The sequence below is a fragment of the Buteo buteo genome, chromosome Z (genome assembly GCF_964188355.1).
Source record: "Buteo buteo chromosome Z, bButBut1.hap1.1, whole genome shotgun sequence".
Taxonomy (NCBI): Eukaryota; Metazoa; Chordata; class Aves; order Accipitriformes; family Accipitridae; genus Buteo; species Buteo buteo.
In genome coordinates, this window is record NC_134204.1 from 4,641,256 (window position 1) to 4,667,254 (window position 25,999).

General features: G+C 49.7%; 1 protein-coding gene across 2 annotated transcripts in view; it reads right to left on the reverse strand.

The window, feature by feature from the left end:
- Positions 1-25,999, reverse strand: part of ARK2C (arkadia (RNF111) C-terminal like ring finger ubiquitin ligase 2C) — a 51,978-nt gene that overhangs the window by 14,068 nt on the left and 11,911 nt on the right. For both annotated transcript variants that reach the window (XM_075020139.1, XM_075020138.1), the window contains exon 2: positions 628-937. In XM_075020139.1, coding sequence (XP_074876240.1) covers positions 628-937 — 310 coding nt within the window. The remainder of the gene's footprint in view (positions 1-627; positions 938-25,999) is intronic.

Genomic DNA, 25,999 nt, shown 5'->3' on the forward strand with positions numbered 1-25,999 from the left:
CCTACGTGCTATCTAAACCCCTCTCTCAAGAAACACAATCAGGACAAGGCCAGGCATCTACTTCCACCTCTGCTGAGCTACAGTCAGTCTCTCTGCAGTCGTCAGCCCAGTCCGAATTTAGGCTGCTTTCTGCAATTGAATGTGCTGCGGGTCAACAGCATCATCCCCTCACAGAGCCGGGAAGCCTACCTAGACCCAGGGGAGCGAGCTCTTCATGCGCAAAACCTGACGGGGCAGGTGGATACGATCTCTTACACGGTTTTGAAACAGCAGCTACGAGGAGGTAGCTCGTGCACGCCGTCTATCGCTCGCTCTGCCGCGCAGGACGGGTTCACTGCAACACCGAGGTGTTACCATCACGATTCTCCTACAAGCGACAAGGATAGGTGACCTCGGGACGTACGAGATGAGCATGGGATGGATCCCCATGGGAAAGATACACCTGGAGGTGCAACCTGCCCTGCAACTTCCCTTCCGCTGGATGCATTTTTGGGGGGGGGGCACGCAGACGAACCTCTGAAGAAAGGTTCCCCACCGCGTACTGCCGGGGTTTTGCAGAAGCCACTTCTCTCAAGGGAGGCTGCCGTCGCTTCTCAGCATCCTTGGGGAAGAGTCAGATCGCCTTACCTGGGATGGGGCATGAGCCGGCGGTGCTGTGCCTCGAGAAGCTGTTGCTGGAGGAGGTATTGCTGGTGAAGCGCCTGAGGTAGGAAGGAGGGTCCGGCCACGTCCTGGAAGGGCAGGGCTGGCACCGGTGCCAAGGGCTGGTGGAGGGGACCGCTGTGCTGGTGCGCGGGGGCCATGTGGGGGGTCAGCCCCGGCTGGGGCTGGACCGCGTGAGGCAGGGTGAAGTCGGTGGAGAGCTGAGGCTGGGGACCCAGGTGGAAGTGCCGGCAGGAGGTAGCATGGGGATGCTGAGACCTTTGAAAAGGAGCACCTGGAAGAGAAATGCACGGCCGTCACGGGGGGGGGCCAGCGGCGGCCAGGGCAGCCCAGCCCCATGGTTGCCCATCCGGGGCAAGAATTGGGCAAACAGGTGTTTCTCTCCTCTGCCAAAAGGGTTACAAAAAGAGAACAGGTCAGTTAACGCTGATTACATGGAAAAAAGGTTGGTTTTGACTTATGGTTTTTCTCTTCCAAAAACCATTGGAACCAAAACATAGGTTTGGGTTCAGAGTGACTTTTTGGCTCCAGATTGAAGTGTATACTGATGAAAAGTGCTTCAGCTTGTTTTGGTTTGCCTGTCTTAAAGAGAAAAAGAACAAAAGTTTTAATAGGGCCTGTAGCGATAGGACAAGGGGTAATGGTTTTAAACTAAAAGAGGGGAGATTCAGACAAGATAGAAGGAAGAAACGTTTTACGATGAGGGTGGTGAGACACTGGAAGAGGTTGCCCAGAGAGGTGGGAGATGCCCCATCCCTGGGAACATTCCAGGTCAGGTTGGAGGGGGCTCTGAGCAACCTGATCTAGTGGAAGATGTCCCTGCTCATGGCAGGGATTTGGACTAGATGACCTTTAAATGTCCCTTCCAACCCCAACTGTTCTATGATTCTATGAAATAGCCTCAAAATTTTAGGAAAAAAAAAAAAATCTGTTTTCTGAAATATATTTTCATGGGTTATGAGCTCACCAAAGTTTTCAAAGCTTGCTGAATTTCCGTGCAACTCAAGGTATTTCTTTTGCCTGTCTAAAAATGTCCCATAGGCAAGGAAATAATCTCTGCTCTAAGAAACTGTCTCTCACTGACTGCAGGACGTGAATGAGACACCTTCCACTTCAGAGGGCCGGGATTAAGACCATGCGTCTTTCAATAGCCCATCCTCGTGAGCTGCATGCAGGGAGAAAGCGGCTGCAGGAAACACAACATGGACTGCTATGAGACCAGCCATGAGACTGATGGGAATGAGGAAGAAATGAGGTGTGAAAGATATCCATAGCGGAGGCTTTTTGCAAAACATCTGGCACTGGCTTGCACCTCGCTCAAGATCTTTGCTTGGATGGGCCCTTGGCCCAATCTGACACTTTAATTCCTACATTCCTAGAGCACTTACAGGCGTCACGGCAAAACTTTTGGCTCTTAAATTAGGGGAAGAGTCAACTCAGAGGTGAAGGATGAGACTTGAGTGTGGCTATTGGAGATGCCTCTTTGCTGAGGATGAGCCCCAGGGTAGGACACCTACCCTTTTATGCAGTGTTTTGAACACCTCATCTTCCTAAAAAACTCCTCTTTCTTTTTTGATCTTTGGGAATGGCACAAAATATCCAGGAACAACAGCACCAAGAGACACTGAGTGTCATTCCAAGAAGGAGGCAGGCACATCATGCCTTCTTCACCCAGATCCCTTCTGCTCATTTCTCCTTTCTGCTGGCAGGCGGGCCCAGTCCATCACAGCAGCTCAGGGAGCCCCGAGCGCTTTCTGTTCATGCCCATATGGAAGCAGAAGATGCACAAAGCAAGCCAGATGTCAGCAAGAGAAACAACGGGAGAGGACCTAACAGAAATGAATGGTTTGCAAAACCGTGCATAAGTAATTACACACAGCATCTCTTAAATACAAACTAATCCTCCGTAGTGCCCCTCTGAGAGAGGCAGTGGGTAACAAATACGCATGTCACCAGCAGCAGAACTTCTTAAGGTCATAATTTCTCATGCTGTCAGATACCGGCATGATTCGACTATGTTATTCATTAAAACCAGAGGAGGTGGGATCGGACCCGCCGTTCCTCAGTGACGGAACTGCAAACCCAGACCCAAGAACCATACACGTACCCCGTTCCCCCGGTACTGCAGGTTGCATTTGCTGCTGTTGGCTTGGCCCCAACTCACCATACTGACAGGTAAAGGCTGAGTAATGACCTGGGGATCCTGTGCTGCCCTGGCTCATTGCTAAAGTCGAGCAACACCATAATCAAGGGGAGATGCCTCCTAACTGCTGCGTTTGCCGGGTACTTGCAAAGCAACTCATGGTGAATTGCTCAACCTCTGATGGCCATGGGTCCTCCCAATGGAAAACTGCTCCAGCAAGTCACGGGTGAGCAATTTTACACCTGCAGGTCTTCGCGGGGCCTGAAGACAAGGTGAGAGATCAGGTTCAAGTGCTAATCCCTCCGCACACCCAAACACACCAGCCTGTGCCACCAGGCAGCAGTTTGGTTGTATTTCAGACAAAAATGGCTTAGGGCAACACAAGACAGAGAAGCTCAGTGATATTCCCCCACATTTACTGGGACACATTTTGTAGCACATAAGCAGAAAAAGCCGGTCTCTCATCTTATGCACCTCTCTCGTCTCTTGATGCCTGGTGCAACCTTAGCCAAGGATTTCCAGCCTTTTGCTGTATCTTGGGAGGCCTTAGTCTGATTTAGTGAAACATCTGCGGGGCCTTTGATGCCGAACGCATGATGAACTAAAGAGCAGAGGGTGGGCAGATCATCTTGTCAGTGCTTTTGACTTGAATTTTTCCTCCCATACCAAGACAGTCCTTGTGAGGAACTTGGTCATACACTTCCCTGCGGTCCACAAAGTGCAAACTTTATCTCTGATATCTGGGCAGGAAGACATGCAGAGCCAACATAACCTACAGTAAAGCCTAACTCATTTTGGTTTTGTACAGAGAGTTAATTTGCCTTAGTTTGAGGCACTAGTCAATTAAATCAAGCATTTTTTAGTATTTTTTCTGGTACCTACTGGTGCAATGATGCATTTCCCTCCATAGGAAAAATACTATCAAGATATGACCAGGACCATATGATTAAATAAAACCCATCAATTTGTCTTAACATAATACACTATCTTGTGTTGTAATTGTTCATTCCCTACAACTAATCTAATTGCTGATGAGGATTTTGATGGCAAAGCAAAGACTTTAGGGAATACTGCAGCAGATCTATGCTTATTAGCAGTCATCAAGTCATACAGCTGGCATAACTGAACCAGCTTGCACAACAAAGAGACAGACTTTGCCAAGCATGGTACTGGTGGACCCCAGAAAGCCCTGGCAATCAAATAACAGCGCAAAACAGAACTTTACATTTCTGAGTTATCTTTTTTCAAGTTTAGCCTCTTCTGCTCATTGTATCTAGCCACAGAGGGCCTCGCTGGAGACTGCTTTCCAAATCTGTGCATCGGTCTCGCATACACAAGGTAAATCCAGTGTCACCCTGCTGACACCAGCTGAGCAGCCTTACTCCAGGTAATTCACCATGACCAACACCAAAATCTGGCTCTCAGGCTCTCACCCTTATTCAATGCAATGGAGAATCTCATGTTATCAGTGTCTATTAATGATTACTCTGCTAGCACATCTCCCTTCTCTTTCCCAAGCCGCAGTTTGGTCCTAGATCACATTTGCATTGGAACTGACAAGCATTGCCCATAAAACGCTTCAAGAAAATTTGATGCATGGATTTAATCTGCTTTTTGCCTAGACAGTAATATCTGCCAGAGCAGAGAGCAATCCATGACTAAAAACCAGTCCAGATATGGCACTCCAGCTTTTGTTTTCACTCCCCAGAACAAGGGCAGGGCTGACATTTTCATTAGCTAAGCTTTGAGGACATTTCTGCAGCAAAGACCATGAGGTTGGAAAGTGTGCCTATCAAGCTCCAGAGCCACTAATTGCATTCTCCATGAGCCACGTTCCCCACCACCTGCCCCAGAACTGGCTGCAGGAAGGCAATATTGCTCTGGGAGCAGCAAGACAGAGACCTTCTGCCAGCTCAATAAGCTCAAGTTTTGGTCTACATCCTACAGAACAATCCTCCTTCTCCATTGGGATACTTTGATTTTGCAGGAAGAGATGTCAGCCAGATCTTAGATTTTTTTTTATGGCCTATGCCAAAGACACCTAGCAGGTTCCTCAGCTTCAGCGGTCTTTGCTGCAAACACTTCTCTCCTCCAGCTGAAGAGGGAGGGGGAAGCCCAGTGTTCTCGCTGCAGAGAGGAGTCCTTACCTGGCCTGAGAGGCTTTTGACCTGAGGCCAAGCTGGAAACACATGTCCCCACGTCCACCCTGCTGCATGAGATTCATTGACGTGCTCCTCCTGGTGGCACAAGTAGCTCCGGCTGCTCATATCCGGAGCCGTGGAGGACTAATTTCTATGGGCTCACTGTCAGGCTGCCCCCCAGCCAGAAATCCTTCTTTCCTTGTCCTGTTGGTTCTTCCTTTCATTTAAATGCTGTTGCTGCGGCAGATGATGACAGCTCAGAGCAACCTCAGATCAGCAGCTCTGAGATGAGCAATGCGTCACATCTGTGTCAGCAAAGCAGAAGACTTACTCCGGTTTCGTGCAGTCTCCCATTAACTGGTTCAGGCCAAATATCATTGAGATCAAAGACCTCTGTCTCAATGCAAGCATCTAAACTGAGTTATTTCTCAGCAAAGCAGGGGGGTATTTCCCCCCTCCCCTTCTTTGCCTTTCCTTTCCCTCTCCATACTCGTTCCTCATGCTCTTCTGTTGACCATACACATTTGCAAGGTCTGCTCTCTTTCTTAGCTCGCCCACGCACCCACCCAAACTCCCAGTTTGGACAACCCTTGTTGCCTTACACCTGCCTGGCCTCAGCTAAGCCTGAGCCTAGATAATCTAGGTCTAAAAAGCGCCTTGCAAGTCTAAAAGTTTGCCCTAACACATGGAGCCAAAGAGGAGATCCAGTGGAGAAGTGAATCAAGTCTTGGGCAAGCCAGGCTATCTGTGGGGTGGGAAAGAGGAGCTATGAGGTCCTCTGACATGCCTGGGGCCAAGCCTGGCCCAAAAGAGGTTACGGCACAGCATGATGGTGTAGGACCATGTAGCCATGGATGTCCCATCCACCTTGTGCCTTTGGGTGACCACCAGCAATGCTTCCCTGCCCTGTGTGATGCTCTGATAGCCGCAGCATCCTCTCCCCCTCGGCTTCTTCCGTCACGTCTCAAAGCCAAGGCCAGTGCCAGGGATCAAGGCCAGGGGAAATCAGCGCTTCATTAATTCCTGCCATTACCAGAACAGGAGCGCAGATCAGTAGCTGCCCCAACCGCTCTGGTTCACCTCCGCTACCACGACAGACGTCACGGCTTCATGCCGTGATGCCGAGGACCCGCCGTGGAGCCGGGTCTATCATATTCCCCACAGGTACACAGCTCGGCGACGCCGTGGCCCCATCTCCCTACCGGCACCATGAAGACAATCTTCAACTAAAAAGCCCACGGGGAAGGTTGCTTAACAGCTATTTACAAAGCACCCAAAACACTTAGCTGGAAGGTGGCGTTACAGGCTGCAGTCTCCAACTGAGGAGGTAGAAATTCATTTTTAGAAAGCCAACAGATGATGCAGGCGCATGGATAGCTGAACCTCTTCGGCTGCTCGCCACCACACCGTTTCCACCCTTCGCTCACGCAGGCTTTGAACACAGCGGAAACCCGCAGGGAAATTCATCACATCCTCCTCGCCGCCGCTTTCTCACTTCCACGGCTTTTTTTTTTTTTTTTTCTCAGTTCTACAGTTATATTTATTGTTCCTATACATTATCTGAAGCAGCCTGGACTTTTTTTTCTTTAAAAGAAATGCTTCCGCTTCCTTCACACCCCAGGTGAATCCTGCAAACGATGCAGGTTGGTATGTGACATCGAGTCACAGGGATGTACTGGTCTGATACTGGCTATTTCTGTCACTGGGGATTCTCCTTTAACATCAATCAAGATTTGACTATGCATACGCACATGCAAATTTATCCATCCGGCAATATTTCACCCAGAAAGGCTCAAGGGATCCGGCGCGCTCATTAAACACTGACCCACCTCAGAGATGCAAAGCCCCTGGGTAATCCCTGCAGAGAGACAGGGGATGCTGTGGGATTTATGAAAAGAAAAACCCAGAAAGCAGAACAAGTTATTTCCACCTCCTTTCCTCATGGCAACAATATTTTTGATGCAGTCAGGCTATTGGTAAGGGATGCAGGATCAGGCCCGGAGCTGGCGCTGGGGATGGGTATCTCGAGCAGACAGCTGCAGCCCAGGGAGCCCAGCCACCTTCGCGAGGAAAAAAACAAAAAAAACCCAAAATCTGTCTTACGCTGTTAAAAGCTGCCTGCGATTGCATGTGAATTTTTCCCCTGGGTAAGGCAACCTGGCCGGCTCATCGAGGCGTTCACGGTCTGCGTGTGGGGGCTGAAGGGGGTTAGCGGGGAGGCTGGGGCTGTTTATACCTCTCGATCCTATCGCGGCTAGAGAGGGAGATGGCAGCTCCCAAAGAGCCCTGGCTTCACTCACTGACAGATTTTGCAGCCGCGGAAGATCTGCCCGTCGCAATCGGCCGAGCCGGGGGACGGAGCCGTGCCGTCTTGGGTGTTTTGCCCTGATTAGAGCCCCCACAACCCCTCCTCCTGCCCTGGGAAAGCAGATAAACCCCATAAACAGGAACCATTCGCGGTGCTTCTCCAAGCACCGGGCTCCGCAGAGAGCCTGCCAGGCTTTTAATAGCCCAGGCGCCTGCAGTTTCTTTCCCTGGATGTGCATTAAAATTCCCCTCGGAGTCAGGAACGCGGTGGGAAGTCAGCATCGGTCCCCATGGTATAGAGCGAGTAAAGGCTAAAATCGTGGGAGCAGCTCCGGCTTCACGGGACACACCGAGAAGGACCGCCACGGGGGACTCGAGTCACACTTCGTTTACAAACAAGCTACTAATTGCCTGGTGCCATCAGCCACGTGTTAACCCTTTGTAAATTATTTGTGTATATACCCTTATTAAATGAGTGAAATCGACTTGCTAATAGGAAATGATGCGTGATAATGCACCTGGAAAATAAAAATTAAAAAAATAATCCCCCAGACGAAATCCACAGTATGTTCAGCTGCATGAAAATTTAGTGGTCTTGCACAGAAGGAGATATTATGCCGTCTCACTCCCGTTATAGGATAGCAAACTGCAGGGTGAGGAGATTGGGGCAGGGAGGATGGAAGAGGAGGAGGAAAGAATTTGAGAAAAATTTATCAGACAGGAAGGACTCTGCCTCACTTTCAGCACCTTCCCCAACAGCTTTCTCATTTCGTTTAGTAAATCGCAAGAACCGTGCCAAAAATAATAGGCAGCCAGCTCAAATCCAGCCCAGGGTGCAGCCTGCCGTCCCAAGCATCTAGTGCCACGCAACGGGTAGCAGACCCCAGCACCAGCCCGTGGCCAGGCGAGGAGCAGCCCTGGCACGTGTTAGCGATGGATAAAGAGCATTTTCATTTGCCTTATTTGCTTGGCCAGGCTGTGCAGCACCAGGGACCGAGTCAGGATGGAGCCCTTGGGGTGGGCAAAGGGCTGGTGTGTGTTGGTTGGCAGAGCGTGGTTGGGTCCTGGATGGAAACATGAGGTTTTGGATGTTTATCATCCTCCTGCTCAGAGCCTTGCACATTTGATAGAAAAGGGCTGCAAAGGGGTTTAGGGGCCGAGATGGGCCCCCCCATCGTCATTTAACAGTTTGGTGGTCACCACTACGCAACAGCCCTTATTGCATCCCTCCTCTACGGACGTCTGTGCCGGCACGGCAAAACCCAGCTCAGCTCATCGCAAAACCCACGCGGACACAGACCTGGGAGACTGCAGATCGCCCCTGCCTGCTCGTACCATCCCCATTCAACATCCTCTTCACCCCGACAAAACCGCTCCTTGATTTCTGAGCGACGTGAGCTGGCGTGGCTGGAGCTTGTACACACACCTGTAGTCCCTAAGACGGAGCAGAGCATCTCCTCTCCTGCACACCATGGGGGGGGAACCACATACGGCCCCGATGTACCCAAAAAAAGGCTGAGCTGGGACTCATTCCAGAGCCCAAACCCGGCATTCAACAAAAAAAACCACTTACAACTGGCAATAACCAGCATTTATCAGCATATTTCTATTTGGGCTGAAGCAATGCTGAGCGATGGGGAGCAGCAAGAGGTTTTATTGGGATATGACTGGGCAGACTGGACCCATGGCGGGAGAGAGACGGCTGTTTATACAGCGCTGTCTGAGGGGTTTTTTCTGCAACTCTTTTCCACTAGCTTCAGGGGGAAAAAAAAAAAGTTTTGTTGAAGATGATGTTTCACAGGAACGTGTTGAATTCAGCAATATTTTCCAAGGAAGAAGGAGAAACACTTTGGCGGCGTTGCTACACTGAAATCCGTCTTTTTGCTTTTGTACTTCACACTATGTTTTAATTATAGCTTTATTCTAATGTACGGTGTTTGAGGGTGTATTTACAATTTTTGGATTGTCACACCAAAAAAAAAAAACCAACCAAACCACACTGAAAGAAAATGTTTTCTGAGATTTAATGGTCCCAATTTCACTACTCCCCTCCCAGGCTCTCATGTTCCTGGAGGGACAGGTGGCCCCAGCAGCCTGGTGTGATGTTTCCCACCCAGCCTAGCTCTTCCTCCCCAAAATGCCCCGTTTCTCATGGTTTTGGCCCCAGCTCTGTGCATCTGCCAGGAAAGGGCGCTGGAGGAAACGCAACTTTGAAAGATGTTGCAAACCCCCTCTGCGACTTTTTCATAACATCTCTCATTTCTCTTTGGTCTGAAGGCATCAGAAAAGATGGAAAATGAACAGCCGACACGAATCGCTTGCCCTTAAAGCCTGGGCTAAAAGCAGGGGTCACGTCTCAGCTCTCAATGACATTTTTGGGCTGCTCAGCCATTTGCAGGGCTTGTGTTCGAGCAAAACCCCGGCGATGCCAAGGGCAGAGAGGGTTTGCCTGGTACCTGAACTTCAAGGCAACTCCTGGTGCTTTGCCAATCATCCATGCAACCCGACGTGCTCACCCATCTCTTCTCACCCACCATCATCCCAGCCAGCTCCTATGTGTAACCCAAGCCCGTTTTACGTGCCGTACAGCGGGAAAGGCAAAAAAAAATCAGAGCTTTTCCCAGTTTATTAGCAGGCACCTTGGCTCAGTGGCTCTTCTCCAAGGTTTGGACTGTTAGCCCAATTAAAAAAAAAAGTGGAAAAGGGAGTTGGAGGGGCCAGGGGCCCCTTTGGCCAAAGAAGGCAAGCGAGCTCATCTTTTTGTGGTCATACATTACTAGCAGGGCGTTATATCCATGTGAATCACTCCCCAACCTGGAAATGGGAACATTAACCAGGGAAAGGAAACCATCCTCAATTTAAAAATAAAAAATAAAAAATCCTGACGTGACAGCGGTCTATTACTTGGCTCTGCCTGCAGAGAGCAAAGGGGAAGCACTTGGAGCAAGCCCTATCCCTGCCCTTGGGAATGTAAAAACGTGCTGACTTGTGCACGCAGGAGCCTTCGACTTTGACGGGCAGCGATATGCTGCAGCCAGTTGTTTGGAAAGGGAAATTCAATACTTGGGTTTCCAATGTTTCCTTGCCTTCGCAGTGTCCAAAGCCCTCCCCAGACATTTGGAAGTGCTCAACACCTGCCTTAAAACACTCTTTACTGCTCCTAATGACCGGCCAGGGGCCTTGCAGCAGCTCCCTCCTACCAGTAACGATACGCAGGACATCCAGAACCAGGCAAAAAGCCAAAACCATGGGGAAAAAAAACCCAGCTAGACATTGCAAGGACCTGGCAGGATCCTGGGTGTTGCGCTGCATTGCTCACGGAGCCTCTTAATTCTGCGACAGCCCGAACCAAAACCCTCCACCCAAACGCCGCTAAACCTGGTGGGTCTAAAATCCAAATGCAACTTTAACCCTTCCCCAGAGAAGGTGTTAATGGGAAGAGCCAATGCCCTCAGCTGTCTCTTGTCCCCGTTTAAGTAAAAGGCTTTGTGATCCCACCTAGTCTCAAACCTGTATCTGGTCAGCATCAACCCACGCCATAACGGCTCAGACGAGAGCAGAGTCCTTCAATATGCCCATATTTCGTGGGTACCTGGGAACCAGGGCTTATCCACAATCCTGTGCCAGCCCAAACATCCCCTCCCTTTTCGGCAGTTTTCGGGTGAGAACCGGCAGCGTTGGTGCCAGCCCTCTCCTCTCCGCACACCTTATATCCCCTGTTCATAGGGATTTCCCTTTATGATCAAAGAAGGAAAAGATGCTTTTTGGGGCACAGTTTGCCTGACCTGCTTTAAACCTCCCTGCTAGGGAGAGATCAGAGCAGCATTTGAAACTTGTCCTAAAAACATAGAGGAGGTTATTTTGGGTGGGTTATTATGCATCAATCCCATCCATCTCCATCTCACATACATTGATTTTCCCCCCACCCCATGTTTTAAATGGGACTGTAATAACCAGCTGGGTTTCCTGCTGGATTTATTTATCTGCAGTTTAAGCCCAGAGGTGGGACATCCCACCCAACACGTCTGCGCAGCTCCAGAGTGAGTGGCAGTGATTTGTGGGGCAGGTTTGGGAAACCAGCGGAGTGTTTCACCTTTTCTGGGAACAGCACATCAGGTTGGACGGGGGTTCTTTTGCTGGCTCTCTGGCAAATCAGCCTCAAAGCCAGAATTGTTTGACAGTGGAGCACAGCTCCCAGTTTTGTTTCTCCTAGCACCCAAAAACAGCTGTCTGACCTCACGGAGAAAGCGCAGCGCGGGGGAGCGGCAAGAAGTCAGGCTGGCTATTAAAGAAAGGGAGGTGGCAAGCGTTGGGTGTGTCATTAGTGCCACTATTAATTAATGCTGAGGGCTAATAAAGTCTGTAGCAGTGAGAGGCAAGGATGGGAGTCAGGACATGGCATGTCCCCTTGCAAAGGGATTGGTTGATCCCGTGTTGTAGGTCACTTTCTGGATTTTATCTTAAACCCTGCAGACACATGCCGGGTAGGGTGCAAAGCATTTACTGGGCTGCATGAGACCCTCAGTGGGGCCAGGAGGGCAACTCTTGCAGCATGCGCGGTACCTGCCACGCAGGGAAGCCAATATACTGTACACTCTCCCTCGAGTTTTTTAAAGACTGCCCAAAGCCACACCAAAAAATGCCCTTCCTCACCCCACAAGGCAGAAGGCAGGACATTCAAGAGCTGGCACTTCTTCCAAGTGACAATATCCAGAAGACAGGAGCGTCTTACAATTGCTAGGGTACAAAAAACCGAAGATTATCTCTTAAGAGAGAGCAGAAATGCTCCAAGTAGGCGGGTCTACGGGATACAGTGAAAGAACAAGGTAAGCAAATCCCCTGTACAGCGCTATAAGGTCCCATCCTGAGCCCATGAGTTCACCTCCCCAGTCCAAGAGCGGTCCTCAGCATGGGGGCTTGCTGTGGAGCTCCTTCCAGTTCCCAATCCCCACTGGACCTCTTCATTTAATTAACCTAACGGACTTTGGAGGTTAGATCATCACTGTGCGCTGGTTGGAGGTGCAGTGCAGGGACCTGTTTGCACCCCCAGGACGGCGGCAGCAGCAGCCGGGGCCATGGTCCATCCCAAGGACCAAGGTTGAAGAGAAGCCGAGTGAGATGCGGTGGGTGCTGGCAGTGAGCTGCCGTGGGTCAGGGCAGCTCAGCAGCTCTTTATGCTGAACTGATTTGAACTCAGGTTTGGGAAAACCCCAGGTACCGTGAGTCCTGGGTCCTGGCAATTCTACTTTTATGCTCCATGAATAAGAAGTCTGGAGCTAAAAATCAAAGGTCCTGGAAGCCTGTTCCCCATTAAACTTAATATCCCAAACTTTATAGGTATGTGTCGCTCCAGGAGAGAGCGAGCTATGTTTAAAGTACAAGTAAAACATCAGTTTCTCGATGCAGAAATAGCTCTTACTTTACATTTCCGCATGAGGTCCTGGCATGAGTTAGTGATGCTAAGCCCTGCTGTAATAACATATAAAGGAAAACTACACAGACAGCAAGAAATATGTATTTTATAGGGCTAAATGTAAAGTCATCCATCTAAGAAAAACCATACAGGTCCTATTTGCAGGTGACAGGCTATCTGAGGGAAAGTGATTTTTGGTAATCAGCAAACCATGAGCTCCCAGAGCCCCGGCAGCACCTGAAGGCACAAGTGTTTGCTACATAAAAAGCAGGAGGTGGGGTCCCTTGGGAGCAACAAGCCCCTTATATTGATGCCAAAGCCAGGAAGGAGGTTTGGAGGGGAGCCCAAGGGTGCCATGTGTGTACCCTGGAGGGACACATTGCAGGAGACCTGTGACTCCACGTCAGAAAGAGAAAAGCTGAAACCACGGTTGAGCACAACCTAAAATGGTGCCTCACGTGCGTTGGGCAGGATGAGGTTCATCAGCCTGGTAATGAGCCCAACAAAACCCAGTGGCTGGGACTGACCTCCAGCCAACACAGGCATCGCATACCCAGAGCCAAAATCCCCTCCTCAGCACCAGATAAAGCTGAGGCTGGATGGTTTCCTAAAAACGTCCTCTTGCTCAGACAGGAATTAATTTTGGGCTGTGAGATGGGGAAGGTGACAACAACTGTCCCTTCCGTCACGAAAATCCACCCGCTTGTGGATATTTTCCCCTCCCACTGAAGTCAAAGAGGGCTGATTGCAACAGACTCACTTTTCCAGCACAATGGGAATAGGAAATCAGGTTCCTGCTTATTCCATCAAGAATATCCCGCAGGGCTGCAGGTGGCCCAGCAGCAACCAGGTAGGATCTCAGGCAGCATCTCATTTCCCTGCAATCAGCTTCTGAAATATCCCAACAAGCATCTGGCATCCCTGAGAGAGTTAAGACTAAGTCAATGTTTCCGTCATCAACCTCGCTTTGGAGGGGCTCGTAACTCTCGACGTTTGTGCTCTCATGAGGCCAAAACTTGGCACAGAAGCACACAGCCCAGATGCAGTTTTATTTGGTAATAAATAGCTTAAATCTCATAAGCCTTTTTTTTTTTTTTTTTTGGCTTGAACATGTAAAATGGGAAAAGAAAAATGTGTGGGATTTTTTTTCCTACCTTCCGATAATTTTGGAAAAGCAGCTTATACTGAATAATAGCAGGCTTTTTTCAGATACACAGAGTCCACAATGCCATTTCTCAAATATCCTGCCTTTTTTAATATCCGCTCTTTAACAGGATCAATGTCCTTCGCCCGGCACAGCACCAGTATTGCAGCTGGAGATTTCGGGGGGTGACTCGCAACGCCGGATTATTCGATCTTTGGCATATTGAGCCTGATGTTCAGGAAAAGTTAAAACATGGCAAAATTCCCCAAGCCCTTTAATCAATGCCAGTAAAACGTTTTAATGATGGATTGCTGTTTTAATTGCACCCCTGTGACATCCCACTTCTCTAGAGTTCAGTCAGTTATTGCAGCCCAGCACTATCTAACCAGCCCCTGGGTGAACATTGGGTTTTTTGTCAGCTATCCACCAGGATTTTAGCACTTTCAGATTTACCCCAAACTCAGCCTTTGCTCTACCGAGGCCAGCTACTTTCCAGTGGCCAAAAGCCAAGGAGACACCCCAAGCCCCCAGCCCAAGGGCTTGGCTGCCCTTCAAAAGTCCACCTCAGCTGGAGCAGAGAGAAAGAGCAGTGATTTTGCTTATACGGTCAGCTCCAGACATTGGAGGGTCTCCAGTGGGACCCTGGGCTACTGTCCAGCTGGTGCCATTATCGGAATGCTTTGTTATCTGCAGGGCTGGGATTTTTTGCAGGAGGCAGTGGGGGGCTGCCGGGTATGGGAATGTTGCACTGGTATTGGGAGCTAGGCTGATGTTGGGTCAGGGTGACGCAACATGGCCTGAGGAGGACTCTGCAGATGTTACATTAGGAAAATGTCCTTTCCACGGGGTGTGGATCCACCCATCGTCCTCCCTGAGCCACGTCCCCATTTGCTGGCAGGGAGGATTGAAGGCAACCCTACAGGGTTGGAAATTTTCCCCCAAAACGGCCTCCCACCAAGTTCTCCATCTCAACGCCAGGCTCGCAACTCAACAGCATGCACAGAGCCTCCCTACGCACTCGTCCCACCTCTCAGCCTCCCCAAATCCCGACAGACCCAGTGAAGAATAACTTGCAAGAGAGATACAGGGAATTTGCTGGCTGGAAACAAGGCAGGTGGCTCGTGCTGTGGAGCCCACCCCTTGTCCCAGAAGGTCCCAGCCTGCCGTCAGCCCTGCGTACGTGTAGTCTCCAGGAGGAATGAGATAGCCCGCATATGGTATGGATTTGCACAGGATCCAGGAGACTCGCTAAATGAGGGAGTGGTGGATCGGAAGAAAAACTCCCAAATATACAGATACGCTTTGGGCCATCTGTCCTCAAGCAACACCAGCCATAAGCCACATTATAAAGCACGTAGGAGATGTCACAGCAAGAAGTTGCTCACGTGAAACTACTCTGACACGGCATAGCAATTGCACCCAAGGAAGGAGCATCCTCCTGCCGCAACGAGGCCATCGCAGGAGTTGGTAGGTGGGCAAATTGCAACACTGCCTCCAAAGCTAGCTCCAACCACAGCAAGGTCTTCCCACCTCTCGTGCACATAAGATGTAACCCAGCTCCCGCAGCTGGGTCTCTGGAGAAAACACCAGGCGCGGTCCACAGTTGGGAAGCATTTGCTTAACATCAGGCGGGTGCCAGGTGTGTCTGCTGCAAATCCACGCATCCTGGCTTCAATCTGTCTGCAGGAAAGACAGCAGCGGTAGGTCTGCACTCCCTGTGCTTGCCGTCAATGAATGGCTTTTTTTTTTTTTCTTCCTTTTAGATTTAAAGGCAATAGAGTGCCAGTAATTAAACTAGTCTAAAGAAGCAAACCCAGCCACCTCAAACACAAAAGCTGTTGCAGAGCCACGAGATTAATCCACATGAATATTAAAGACACAGAAACTACCAACAAATCCAGAAAGAACCAAGCTGGGGGACGAGGGAGACCCATACGCAAACCTGCAAGCCCTGATTTCACATCTTCTCCAGCCTCCGCGGGAGGAATGAGGGGCTTGAGCAGATGAGGAGGATGCAGGGGAGGGGGAGAGGGACCCCAGCAGCAAAGTCTACTCCCTCCTTCGAGCAAAAACACAACCCCTAGCAGTCTGCCTCCTCCTCAAATTAGTTCAGGCAGAGCTAAACTGAGCATCGCAGGGTGGGAAACCGGTCCGGGTCCAGAGTCCTCATGGTCCATCACCCCCTTGGTTGGACATGATGGGCACCTCGTGGGATGGAGAGCACTGGGGACCTGGGGGAGCTGCTGGAGAAGAAAGTGCTTCTCAGCAGGGGATAAGCCAAACCAGGCAGCCTTAAATGACCCGAAAGGAGGGTTACCAAAGCAATGGCAGACGAGTTTATCTCCCTTCACTGTTTTCTTTCAAAGAACTGCCTCCTCCCATCGCAAACCGCCCAGCTGGGACCCGAGCTGACCTCCTGCTATGATTTTTACTATTCCTGACAGTGGTTTTGCCAAGCCTGCTCAGACAGAAACATTTTTCCTCTCTCACGTGGATGTTGTTTTCGCTACATCTACCTTGGAAACCTACACGCTGCCATTCGGCATAACCGGCAAGCACAGCAGATACTGGGAAGCCACACAGCCCTCAGCCCTGCTGGACCAGCAAACCCCCTTGGAGAAGCCCATTAGCAGCACCAGGTTGCCACCGTGATCTTGTTTTCCAAAGCTGGCATTCAGGGGGAATTCAGCTCCCAGGGCTGCGGGTGCTGCTCTTAACAGAGACGACAAAATAAAGAAGAGGGTTTTGGTTACAGGGTGCAGAATAACCTGTAAATTGTTGTTTATAGGGCTGGTTAAGTGCCCCATCAATACAAATAGTGGCAATGACTGGAGACGGGTGGGCTGTACTGGGGAGGAAGGTGAGATGCTGTGGCAGGGAAAGCATGTGTCCCTCCAGGGCTTTCTTAACTGGGCAGAAGTTTTTTCTTAACTTTCTTAACTTAACCAGGCACTTCTTAACTTAACTGAAGCAGCCACTCACATGTTTTCAGGACCAGTCACTACCCACCACATACGAGGTGAGGTTTCTCTCATTCCAGTGGGTTACTGCATGGTGGCAGGGTGTCCCCTATGGGCTTTTTGTGGTTTTAATGGGTGTGAGGTTCAGCTGCTCCTCAAACTCCTGGTCCTGGACCTCTGGAGGTTGTGGGAGACCCAGTGTCAGACACCAGAAATTGGACCAGGGGAGAATTAGTGAACCCGGGTAGACCAGCCATCCATGCCACCACAAGAGCCAAGGAATTTGCCAGTTAATTAGCACAATACTATTAGGAGAAGGTCGGTGGCTTGGGGAGAAGCCTGCTGCCTTGTTGAGCTCTTTCCACAAGAGTCTAACCCCTCAGTTAACCTGATGCTTTGACTCTGCTCTTCCCAGATGAAATTCCTGTCCAGTACAGTTCCTGCCCTTGCAACTTCTATGTCAGATGAAGCCTTTAAAAGACCAGATTTTCAGATGCAGGACGTGGTGATCTATCTAACAGAGAGGTGTCCCTTGCCATACCCAGGAGCCGGGATGGGAGGCCAGCAGACGGACAGTGCTCCTTTTCACAGCTGCTGATTAAACTCTGATGACAATGCTCGGCAAAACGCCAAATTAATTAGCGCTAGCCACACGATCTACAGGTCCCTTTTGGAGTTAAAAAAAATAAAAATCTAAGAAATTTCCAAATTCATTTTCGCACACCTCACTGGCCTGACATTTTCCCGTGAATTTGCTGTACCTGGAGCTGTGTCTCTCTTTCACAGGGGGCTTGTGCCATTTTTAGATGCCGTGAGTTTGAACGTGTGACAGAAGGATCTCTGAGCCTTTACAGCTCTTGGCCTTTCGGAGAGGATGGACTAATCTTTGGCTGATATTTAGCAGAGGCTTGCAGCGCTGCTCACGACCTCCTGCTTGATATTGTTATGACCTTTCAGCTTCATTTGTGAGACCATGTCAAAGTTGTTTGATTTCGGTTCCTCTGCAGGACCTTCAAGCAGACTTTTTTGTGCCGTGGCAAATCACAGCGCACCCAAATTAGCTGTTTCTGTACTTAAACGGCACAGAGGGAGGATGGCAAAGTGCTTGCCTAGTGCAGTGAGAACCGGGCTGGTGAATGCACCCTGTTTTACAGAGGAGGAGGTGGAAACTGGGCAGAGGACAGAGCTGGCCTGGGCAGCAGAAGTGGTAGGACGTGGACCCAGGGCTAGACCCTCTCCTCTGCATATCTCTCATGAAAAGGTTTTTGTACAACTGCAGGTTTCTGCCATGTCGTTCCCTTCCCCACTGCCTCTCGGTGATGCTCCGGGGAGCGAAGCCACCTCTTCCCCTATGACCAGTCAAGGTCTCCTACATCACCCCATGCTTGCAGGGCATTTGCAGGCATCACCCCACCCAGGGCTCCCACACCGATTAGTGTGTTACCACTGGTAGGAAGATGAACCAAAGAACAGGGCTGAGTTTCTACCAGCAGCAGCCTAGATACCCCTTTTTTGCCTTACATGAACCATTTTTTCCAGCAGCTTGCAGTTTTCTGCCCTGCAAACCATGGACACGTATGACCAGGAGTAGGAAGATGCATCCTGGAGGGCACTGGGTTTTTTAGAATTTTACAATTTAAGAAATTGTAATTGGATCTTTTAGCCGGCCCAGAGCTTCCTGCTGGCTCCAGAGAGATGTCTTCATCTGCTCCAGACCAAGGAGGGACCACGCTTTTCCCTGTCAAACAGCTGGAATGGTGGGCTCATTCTCCAATTTTACTTTTCCCTGCAAGAGCCCCATGCTGGAACTCCCTGCCTGTATCTTGCCTCCTGCCCTGCTCCACCAAGGGGCAAGCGCGGCTCACGGGGAGAGGGGAACAGGCAATAAACCTGGTTGATGGTCCCAGCCTGGACACTTACTCGTACTTTTTGTCTTTGGCACTTGCAGGGCAGGAACTGGCCAGTGCTGGGTCCCAGGCAGAGGTTTGTGCTTCTTCCCACAGTCTCAAAAATCCCACTGGAAGGGGGGAAAACAGCCCCTGCCCAGCGCAGCTTGTCACCCAGCTGCACAGACGTACTCGACAGCAGACAACCTCACCGAGGGAGCATCCCAAATCAGCGCAAGCTCCCCAATCCCCACGTATATCATATTAAATCAACTTGTTGCCTGTACTTCCCAGTGGAGCAAGGACTGCAACCGAGCACCAGGGATGCGGAGTGACCACATCCACTCTGGACACCTACGGATTTTTAGCGGGTGACCGTCCCTGAGGCCAGATGGGAACCATAGGGAGCCCAGTCGCTGCAGGTAACGCACCCGCAAGGAGGGACCCCACGGGGCAATGGGTGCATCAGGAGAGACCCCCACGGCTGAGGGTCTCGGGAGTACAGCGGCTGTGCATCTCAGCAAAGCAAGAGAGACCGGGAGGGTGATGGTGATGGCTATGGGGCTGGAGATGCACCCATCTGAGAGGGGCCAGGAGCATCTCAAAATTTCCCACCAGTCCAGGGCAAACAGACTGTACCATGCTCCTCCCCACGGGACACGAGAGCCTATCAGGAACCTGTGTGGTTGAGAAGCAGGAAAAAAAAAAATGCACTTTTTTATTTCCATGTGTGACCTCTAGGCCCCAAGGATTTTTACTAATTACTAGATTTAATTTATATATTTTGCTGTCTTCTTGGGGCTAAGGCTTTGCATTGCTGGGCTTGTATTGTTTCTGTTACAACCTGCTGGTGTCCAGAGAAACTTCAATTTAAATATCAGTCACACATTAAGGTCAGGCAGCTCAATTCCATTAAGAGGCGGCGAGACTCGGCCTCCCTGTAATGAATGCTGCCCGTGCCTCCTAATGATACCAGCAGAGGAACTGGGAAACACCAGCACAGAGTGATTGGCACCCCACTGACACCAGGGACTGCAAAATTGATTTTAAAAGTCCATTCATCTTCTACAAATCATGGCTTAAGTTTTCCTGACCTGTGACAAATCTGCATGAGCTTCAACTGAAAGATAGAGCCGAGAAGAGGAAAGAAAAAAAAAAATCCACGAAAACCCTACAAAAAAAAAAAAACCCAAAAGCAAGAAATAGATTTCAGCAGGGTTGCTCTGTCTCAGTTTCTAGTCCTCACCCCCAGCCACGTACTTCTGCCCATCACTTTATGAGCAAGGTTAAAGGTTTTTCATCCCGCTGCCTGCCACAAAGAGCATATAGAGGATTTAAGGATGCTACAGGATCCTCCCCGTCGCTGGACTCGTGGACCTCGGGTCAGGACAAGTCCACCTCAGTCAGACCTATTGGGTGCTAGTCTCCATCTGCTTTTAACAGCCCAACAGCCACCAACACTGGGACATCCACCTCCCACCCCCTGGGCTCTGTATCTGGCTGGGAAGAAGCTTTGAGGAGCTGGCAATTGCACGGCAATGAAGAAAATGAGAAATGAGCAATGAAGGTGCCCACCCCATCGCTTTCCCGACCTCTTGCAGCACGGCACTGTGGCCGCTGGTCCACAACACTCGCAGTTTCTCTCCCTGCTTCTACAAAGACGTGGTATAGCTGCTGTCACCCACAGCCAAAGCAGGACCTACAAAAACGTCAGAAAATACATTTCCTGCTCTTCAGCACAATTAATCCGATCCTGAGGGTGCAGCCACCTCATGGCTACGCCAGACCAGTACAAGCTGCAACTTCTTATAGAGCCTTAATTTATCAAAGCCCCATTCAGGTACCAAGGTGAGGATGTTCTCCACCACGTAACACAACAACATGGAGAAGAAGCTGACTTGGGCTGAAGTCACGAGTTGTTCTGCTGAAGCAAGACGACGATTTTAGTTGTGTGTGACTACCCAAGGTCTAACCAGCTCTGTGCCCATCACCATCGTTTCGGAGACCTTTCAAAACTGTAATTAGGATGAGGGAGAAGAGGAGGTGAGGAAGAGGATGAAATAGGACTTTAAGGCACTGCCACAGCATAAGGAGTCTGGGTTTCAGGCTGTAAGCTGTCATGTCATTATTGCTGAGCATTTGGGAGGTTTATAATAGCTCTTTTACTCTGTAAAAATCATCCTTCCTAAAGGAAAACATTTATTCCACTCAAGTACAAATAAGAGTTAAATACAGGCAGATCAGTTTAACAGTGTAGTTATGCCTATTAAAGCGACTGTAAAACTAACATCAAGGCATTTCACATTAATTCCCTCTCAGCGACTCCAGATCTGATTTACTTCGACAAATCCCCTGCTATTGAGAAGTGGCCACAAGTCTCCATGGCCCTGTATCAGCTGGCATTGCAAAAAGTCGCTGTCGGACTCAAAAAGTCAAGATCTGTCAGCTACGTGGGGAAAGCAAACTTATCAATCAGAGGAGCTAGATAAAGGAGTCGTACAGTTAGTGTCAGCAGCCAGGTTTTCCCCCAGATCATTATTTTTAAAGCAGATTTCATAGAGGAGATGGGGCCTGAATCACTCTTCCCACTACTGCAGTGGGTGACCTTGGGAAAATGCCTCCCCCTGGTTCAAAACCAAATAATGTTAAAACCATTCTGGAAAAAAAAAACAAACAAAAAAAACAAAAAAACCAAAACCAAAACACATATATATGTATCTGTTACACCAAGAAAGAATTGAGGTTTTTATTTTTCATCCAAAAATCTCAGCTTTGTCAGCTTTCTATTTCATTTTAAATCTATGTCCTGAAGAAAGCAGAGATATCTGACCAAGATTTTATGGCTAAATACAATTCTTCAGACGTCTCCTGTAACACATTGCCTCAGCAGTGGCCACAGAAAGGAGGATGAAAACCAGTAATCTGCTTTTCCCCATCCACACTTACATCTTCCCAGGAATTTTACCTACAAAGGAGCAGAATTGTCTGCATGTGCCTTGTTCCCTGATTTTTATACCAGGTGGCCAGCGAGATGGGCACTGGTACGTTGCACAGATGGAGAAACAAAGGTGGGAGACCAAAAGCACTTACTCAACCTTAGCAAAGACCAGAGGGTCCAAGTGGGGATCTGCGGAGCTGGCGGTCACCTTGTTGTGCCCACTGCCCACCTGGACCCACGTGTGTCCTTTGGGCGAGCAGAAACACGGCCAACCCTTTGGAGAGAGCAGGTTTCTGCTCCGGGGGTTGGACACAGCCCAGCTGCTTGGCCTCGGAGCAGACCCGTGGTGGTTTAAGGGTCTTCCCCATGCAGACGTGGCCGTGGAAGTGGATATCCCTACCCATAGAAAATTGTTTGGAGGGGATGACCCCAGTGCAGAATGGAAGGGAAGCATCCAACATTGAAGTTTATGGCAGGCACATCTGCACCCCTGCCCACGCCATCTGACTGCCCATCCAGCCCTAGGAGTGGGTGTACCCCCAGGGACTGCTGACCAGAGAGCAGGGACCACCGAGGTGCTGTCACCTCCATCCCTGAATATATCCCAGACTTGGCTGGGCAAGACCCTGAGACATTTAGTAACTGTGAACGTAGCCCTGCCTTGAGCAAGAAGCTGGACCAAAGACTTCCAGAGGTCCCTTTCCCACTGAATTATTCTGCAACTATATCAGCCTTTGGAAGATGCTCTTTTTTTTTTTTTTTTTTTTAAGAGCATCTTCTGGGGCAGCTGGGTATGTGCCTCCACACTACAGCTCTTAAAGCACCACCAACATGGAAAAAGTCTCCTCGACCCTCGCAAGGGGTGTTCTTGTAAATGCACACACACGCAGAGAGCGGTGCAGCGCACAGCACTTCTGCATCACGAGGAGAGCAGGCTTCACTCAAAGACTGGAATGAAAATAATCCTAGATGTGCATTTTCCATTTATGTTGTCAGTTCACAGTGTAACTGAACCTTCAGAGAAAGCAAAAAAAAAAGATTACAAGATTTTTCACAGCGCTAACGGCTGAATCCTGGAGAAGACTTCTGCCCGAGTTGAAATAATACAGCATGAATAACACTAACCCATGTAATGTCCGTTGGATGGTGGTTCTGGCAGATATCAAGTAGAAGAGAGAAAAGCAGCAATTACAGAGGTGTATTTCGGAGTCAGCCCAGCTCTGGGGAAAAAAATAACATCTGTTCAAGCCACAAAATCTGTTGACTCCTCAGAGCTCCCAGTTACAAACAAAAAGGAATTAAAGTTGGGATCTGAACTTCTCAGTGATGTTAATTAAAGCCTGGCGCCTCTAGAGCGCCAGCCGAGCCGCACGCTGCATTTCTAAAATTTCTTCCGTGTTTTTGAGAAAGATGGACTACAAAGCATCTAATCCTGTTCCTCCATTGAGAAGAAGCATTTTGACCAAGCAAATCAAACCCAGCTCTATTAGGAGGTGCTGGTTGGCTCAGAAGTTGCCCAAGATTTGGCAGATCTGCAAATATCTAGCCCCAAAGAGATGCCTGCAGGCAGTCCCCAAGCCCTGAATACCCTCACACAGAAAGCTGGATGTGCAAAATCCTGACTCCTGACATTTTACAGTGGGATCATTCTTATTTTTTAGAGGAAAAAAAAGCTGTACGGATGGCAAACTTCGTCCCGGCCAGGTCATTTACTCTTCTGCTCTATTGGAGTATATGGATTTTGCTCTCCGTGTTTCAGGGTAGCAGCACAGCAGTGTAAAACCCCACTACCACTAACCTGCTTGTAGTTTTAAATGCAGACATGCCCTAGTATTACAGGTGCAGCTTGGGCAGAGTTGCCAAACTCCTGAATGCCCCATTTTCTCGATGACAAGTGGTGGCTCATTCAACCAAAGCACCCAGCCCTTCAGAGCAGCTCAGCTTGCCTGACAAAAGTCTTCTTTCCTCTTAATGTTGTGGAAACCAGTCAATGGCCACCCCCAACCCCTGTCCAGTTTGGATGCGGTGGAGACCCACAGTTCTCCTAACCATTACTAAGCCACACGGACGAGAATCCCCAGCCCGTGGCGTGGGATCTCTCTCTGTGTGTTGCTGCTTTTCTTTGATTTTCTGGTCCATCACCCACTGCCCTGAGAGCCTCTGGGGCTTCCTACTGTGTGTTGCCCTCCCTCCTCCACCATCACCCAGCACTTCCACACAAAAGCTCAGCTAAAACCTTTGCACAGATGCAAATTTACCAGGAAATTTAAGCCCCGCTCTTTGGAGAGAGCAGGACACCGGAGGTGAAAGCCACTTTCCTCACCGTGGAAGGTGGTGTGCACGTGGACACGCAGAGAAAGCAACTCCTACAGCTGAAGGTCTGCACCACAGCCAACCCCAAACCCCAGGAGACATGGGGAGCAGACCCCTCACGGCAGGCACCGATAAGAACAAAACAGATTTTCATTGGCTTTTTAGTGTCGGAACCTTGGCAAACACTTTGCATTTTCATGTTACTGTTGTAACATGTTCTAGGCTTTTATCCCCCTTTTTTTTTTTTTGATCACAAAGTTTCATTATATTTGTTGGCTTTCTCAAAGCTCCAGCTCCCTGGCGTGATGCAAAAGTGTGTGCATCACTAGAAACAGGCTTGTTTTTTATGCTAAAAAGAAAAAAAAAAAAAGAAAAAAAAAGAAAAGCAAGCAGGAGCTGGGTCTATTCATGGGCTGGAGAGGAACGTTTCAGCTCAGGGCAGAGGGTGCCAACTCTGCACACCCACCCGCTCCATTAAACTTACCTCCAACAGGCTGCGTTCAAAGAGGACTCCCCAAAATCCTCTGCAGAGGTGGCAGCTCCAAGCAGGGTTAGTTTTTGGGTGCCCTGGTATATCCCTCCTCCCCTGTACCACCCACCCGCCTGGCTCTGGTTTGCAGGAGGGTCCCAGCATCTCTTTGATGCCTTTTGGGTCTCATGCTGGCCTGGATGTCACCTTCCCCCCCAAGGGATGCTGCCAGTGGGTTGGGTTTCTGCGAAGCACATCCATCCCCCTGTTCCCCATTTGAATCACAGAGCATTGGGAAGGAGCCCTTGCTGCCTCCCCGTTCCCACCACGGGGCCAGAAAGCTGTGACCAGTTGTGCCAGTGCACCAAAAACAGGAGGTGGGGGAGACGAGAGGCACCAGCGCTCCCTGTTCAACGTGATGAAAGAGCAACAGCACTTTTGCCCAGGTACTTTCTGCAAAGCATCCCTCAAAACCACCCCCTGCCTCTAAACGTAATATTTTCTAGAAGTGACGCCGGGTGAAGGGTGTGTACCTAGAACCCACTCAGCACCACACCACAATGCTCCTTTCCCCTGGCCAAATGGCCAATGTGACCATGCTTTAAAGCTAGTACTCCAATTACGAGATAGACCTCCCCATCACTGCGTTCCCAACACGTTATTACAGCATCAATCACAGCCATCTCTCGATGCAGCGGCCGAAGGACAGCACTTGTTCTTCAGCCTCCTCATCCCTTCAGCCCACACAGAGCTCTCAAGGAGGTTCTCCATCTTCTGGACACACCATCCCATGGAGAGCAGTGCCTTACCCTCCCCTCCATCAACACACACCAGACCAGCATGCTTGAGCAGCTCAAGTGTTTCCAGCAGGTTTGAGCCCCGCAGCCAGCACCAGCCCTGAGGAAGACTTTGGTGCCTGGGGAACGAATGCAAGGAAGGAGAAATTCAGAAAAACCCATCACATCCATTGGGGGAAAACATGGCAGATATTTAAAAATGTGGTGGGAAAAGAGAGGTAGAGGTGAAGAAATCAAGTGAAGGTAATATCAACAGCAGTGCTGGCCAGGAGGACCATATATATATATATATATGGCATATAAACAGCCTCACAATGCATTTGCCGAAGAGCAGCAAATGTTGTGTCTCTACAGAGAGCCAAAACATGGGTCTAAGCCTGGGGCTGCCAGCACCAGAGTTATCCCAGGCTGAAAAAACCTCCTCTCATTGCTTAGTTTCTAAGAGAAAAAGGTCCAACGAGAGATGCGGGGCTGTGGACAAGGAATCCTAGGACAAGGGCAGGAGTTCTGCACAGCTGGTCTGGCACGGTCTGGACGAAGGCATGAGCCAGTGTAACATATGCCCCAAAATGCTACGAGCTTCCTGGATGTTGTTGAAGTCTGGCCTTTGATTTTGTTAAAGGGGCTCAAAATTGCTTGTTACGGGAAGAACAGTCACACTGAACACACTTTGGCTTCCCTCACAGCACCCAAACTCCTTTCAGGAGGAGCCGTTTTCTTCCCAAGGGACAGGGGGGATTTACCTCCCCTCCCCTCGGTCCATGTCCTATTTTTCTAAGCTTGTAACTACCTCCTGGTAATATTTTCCTTCCCCAGAACACCCCT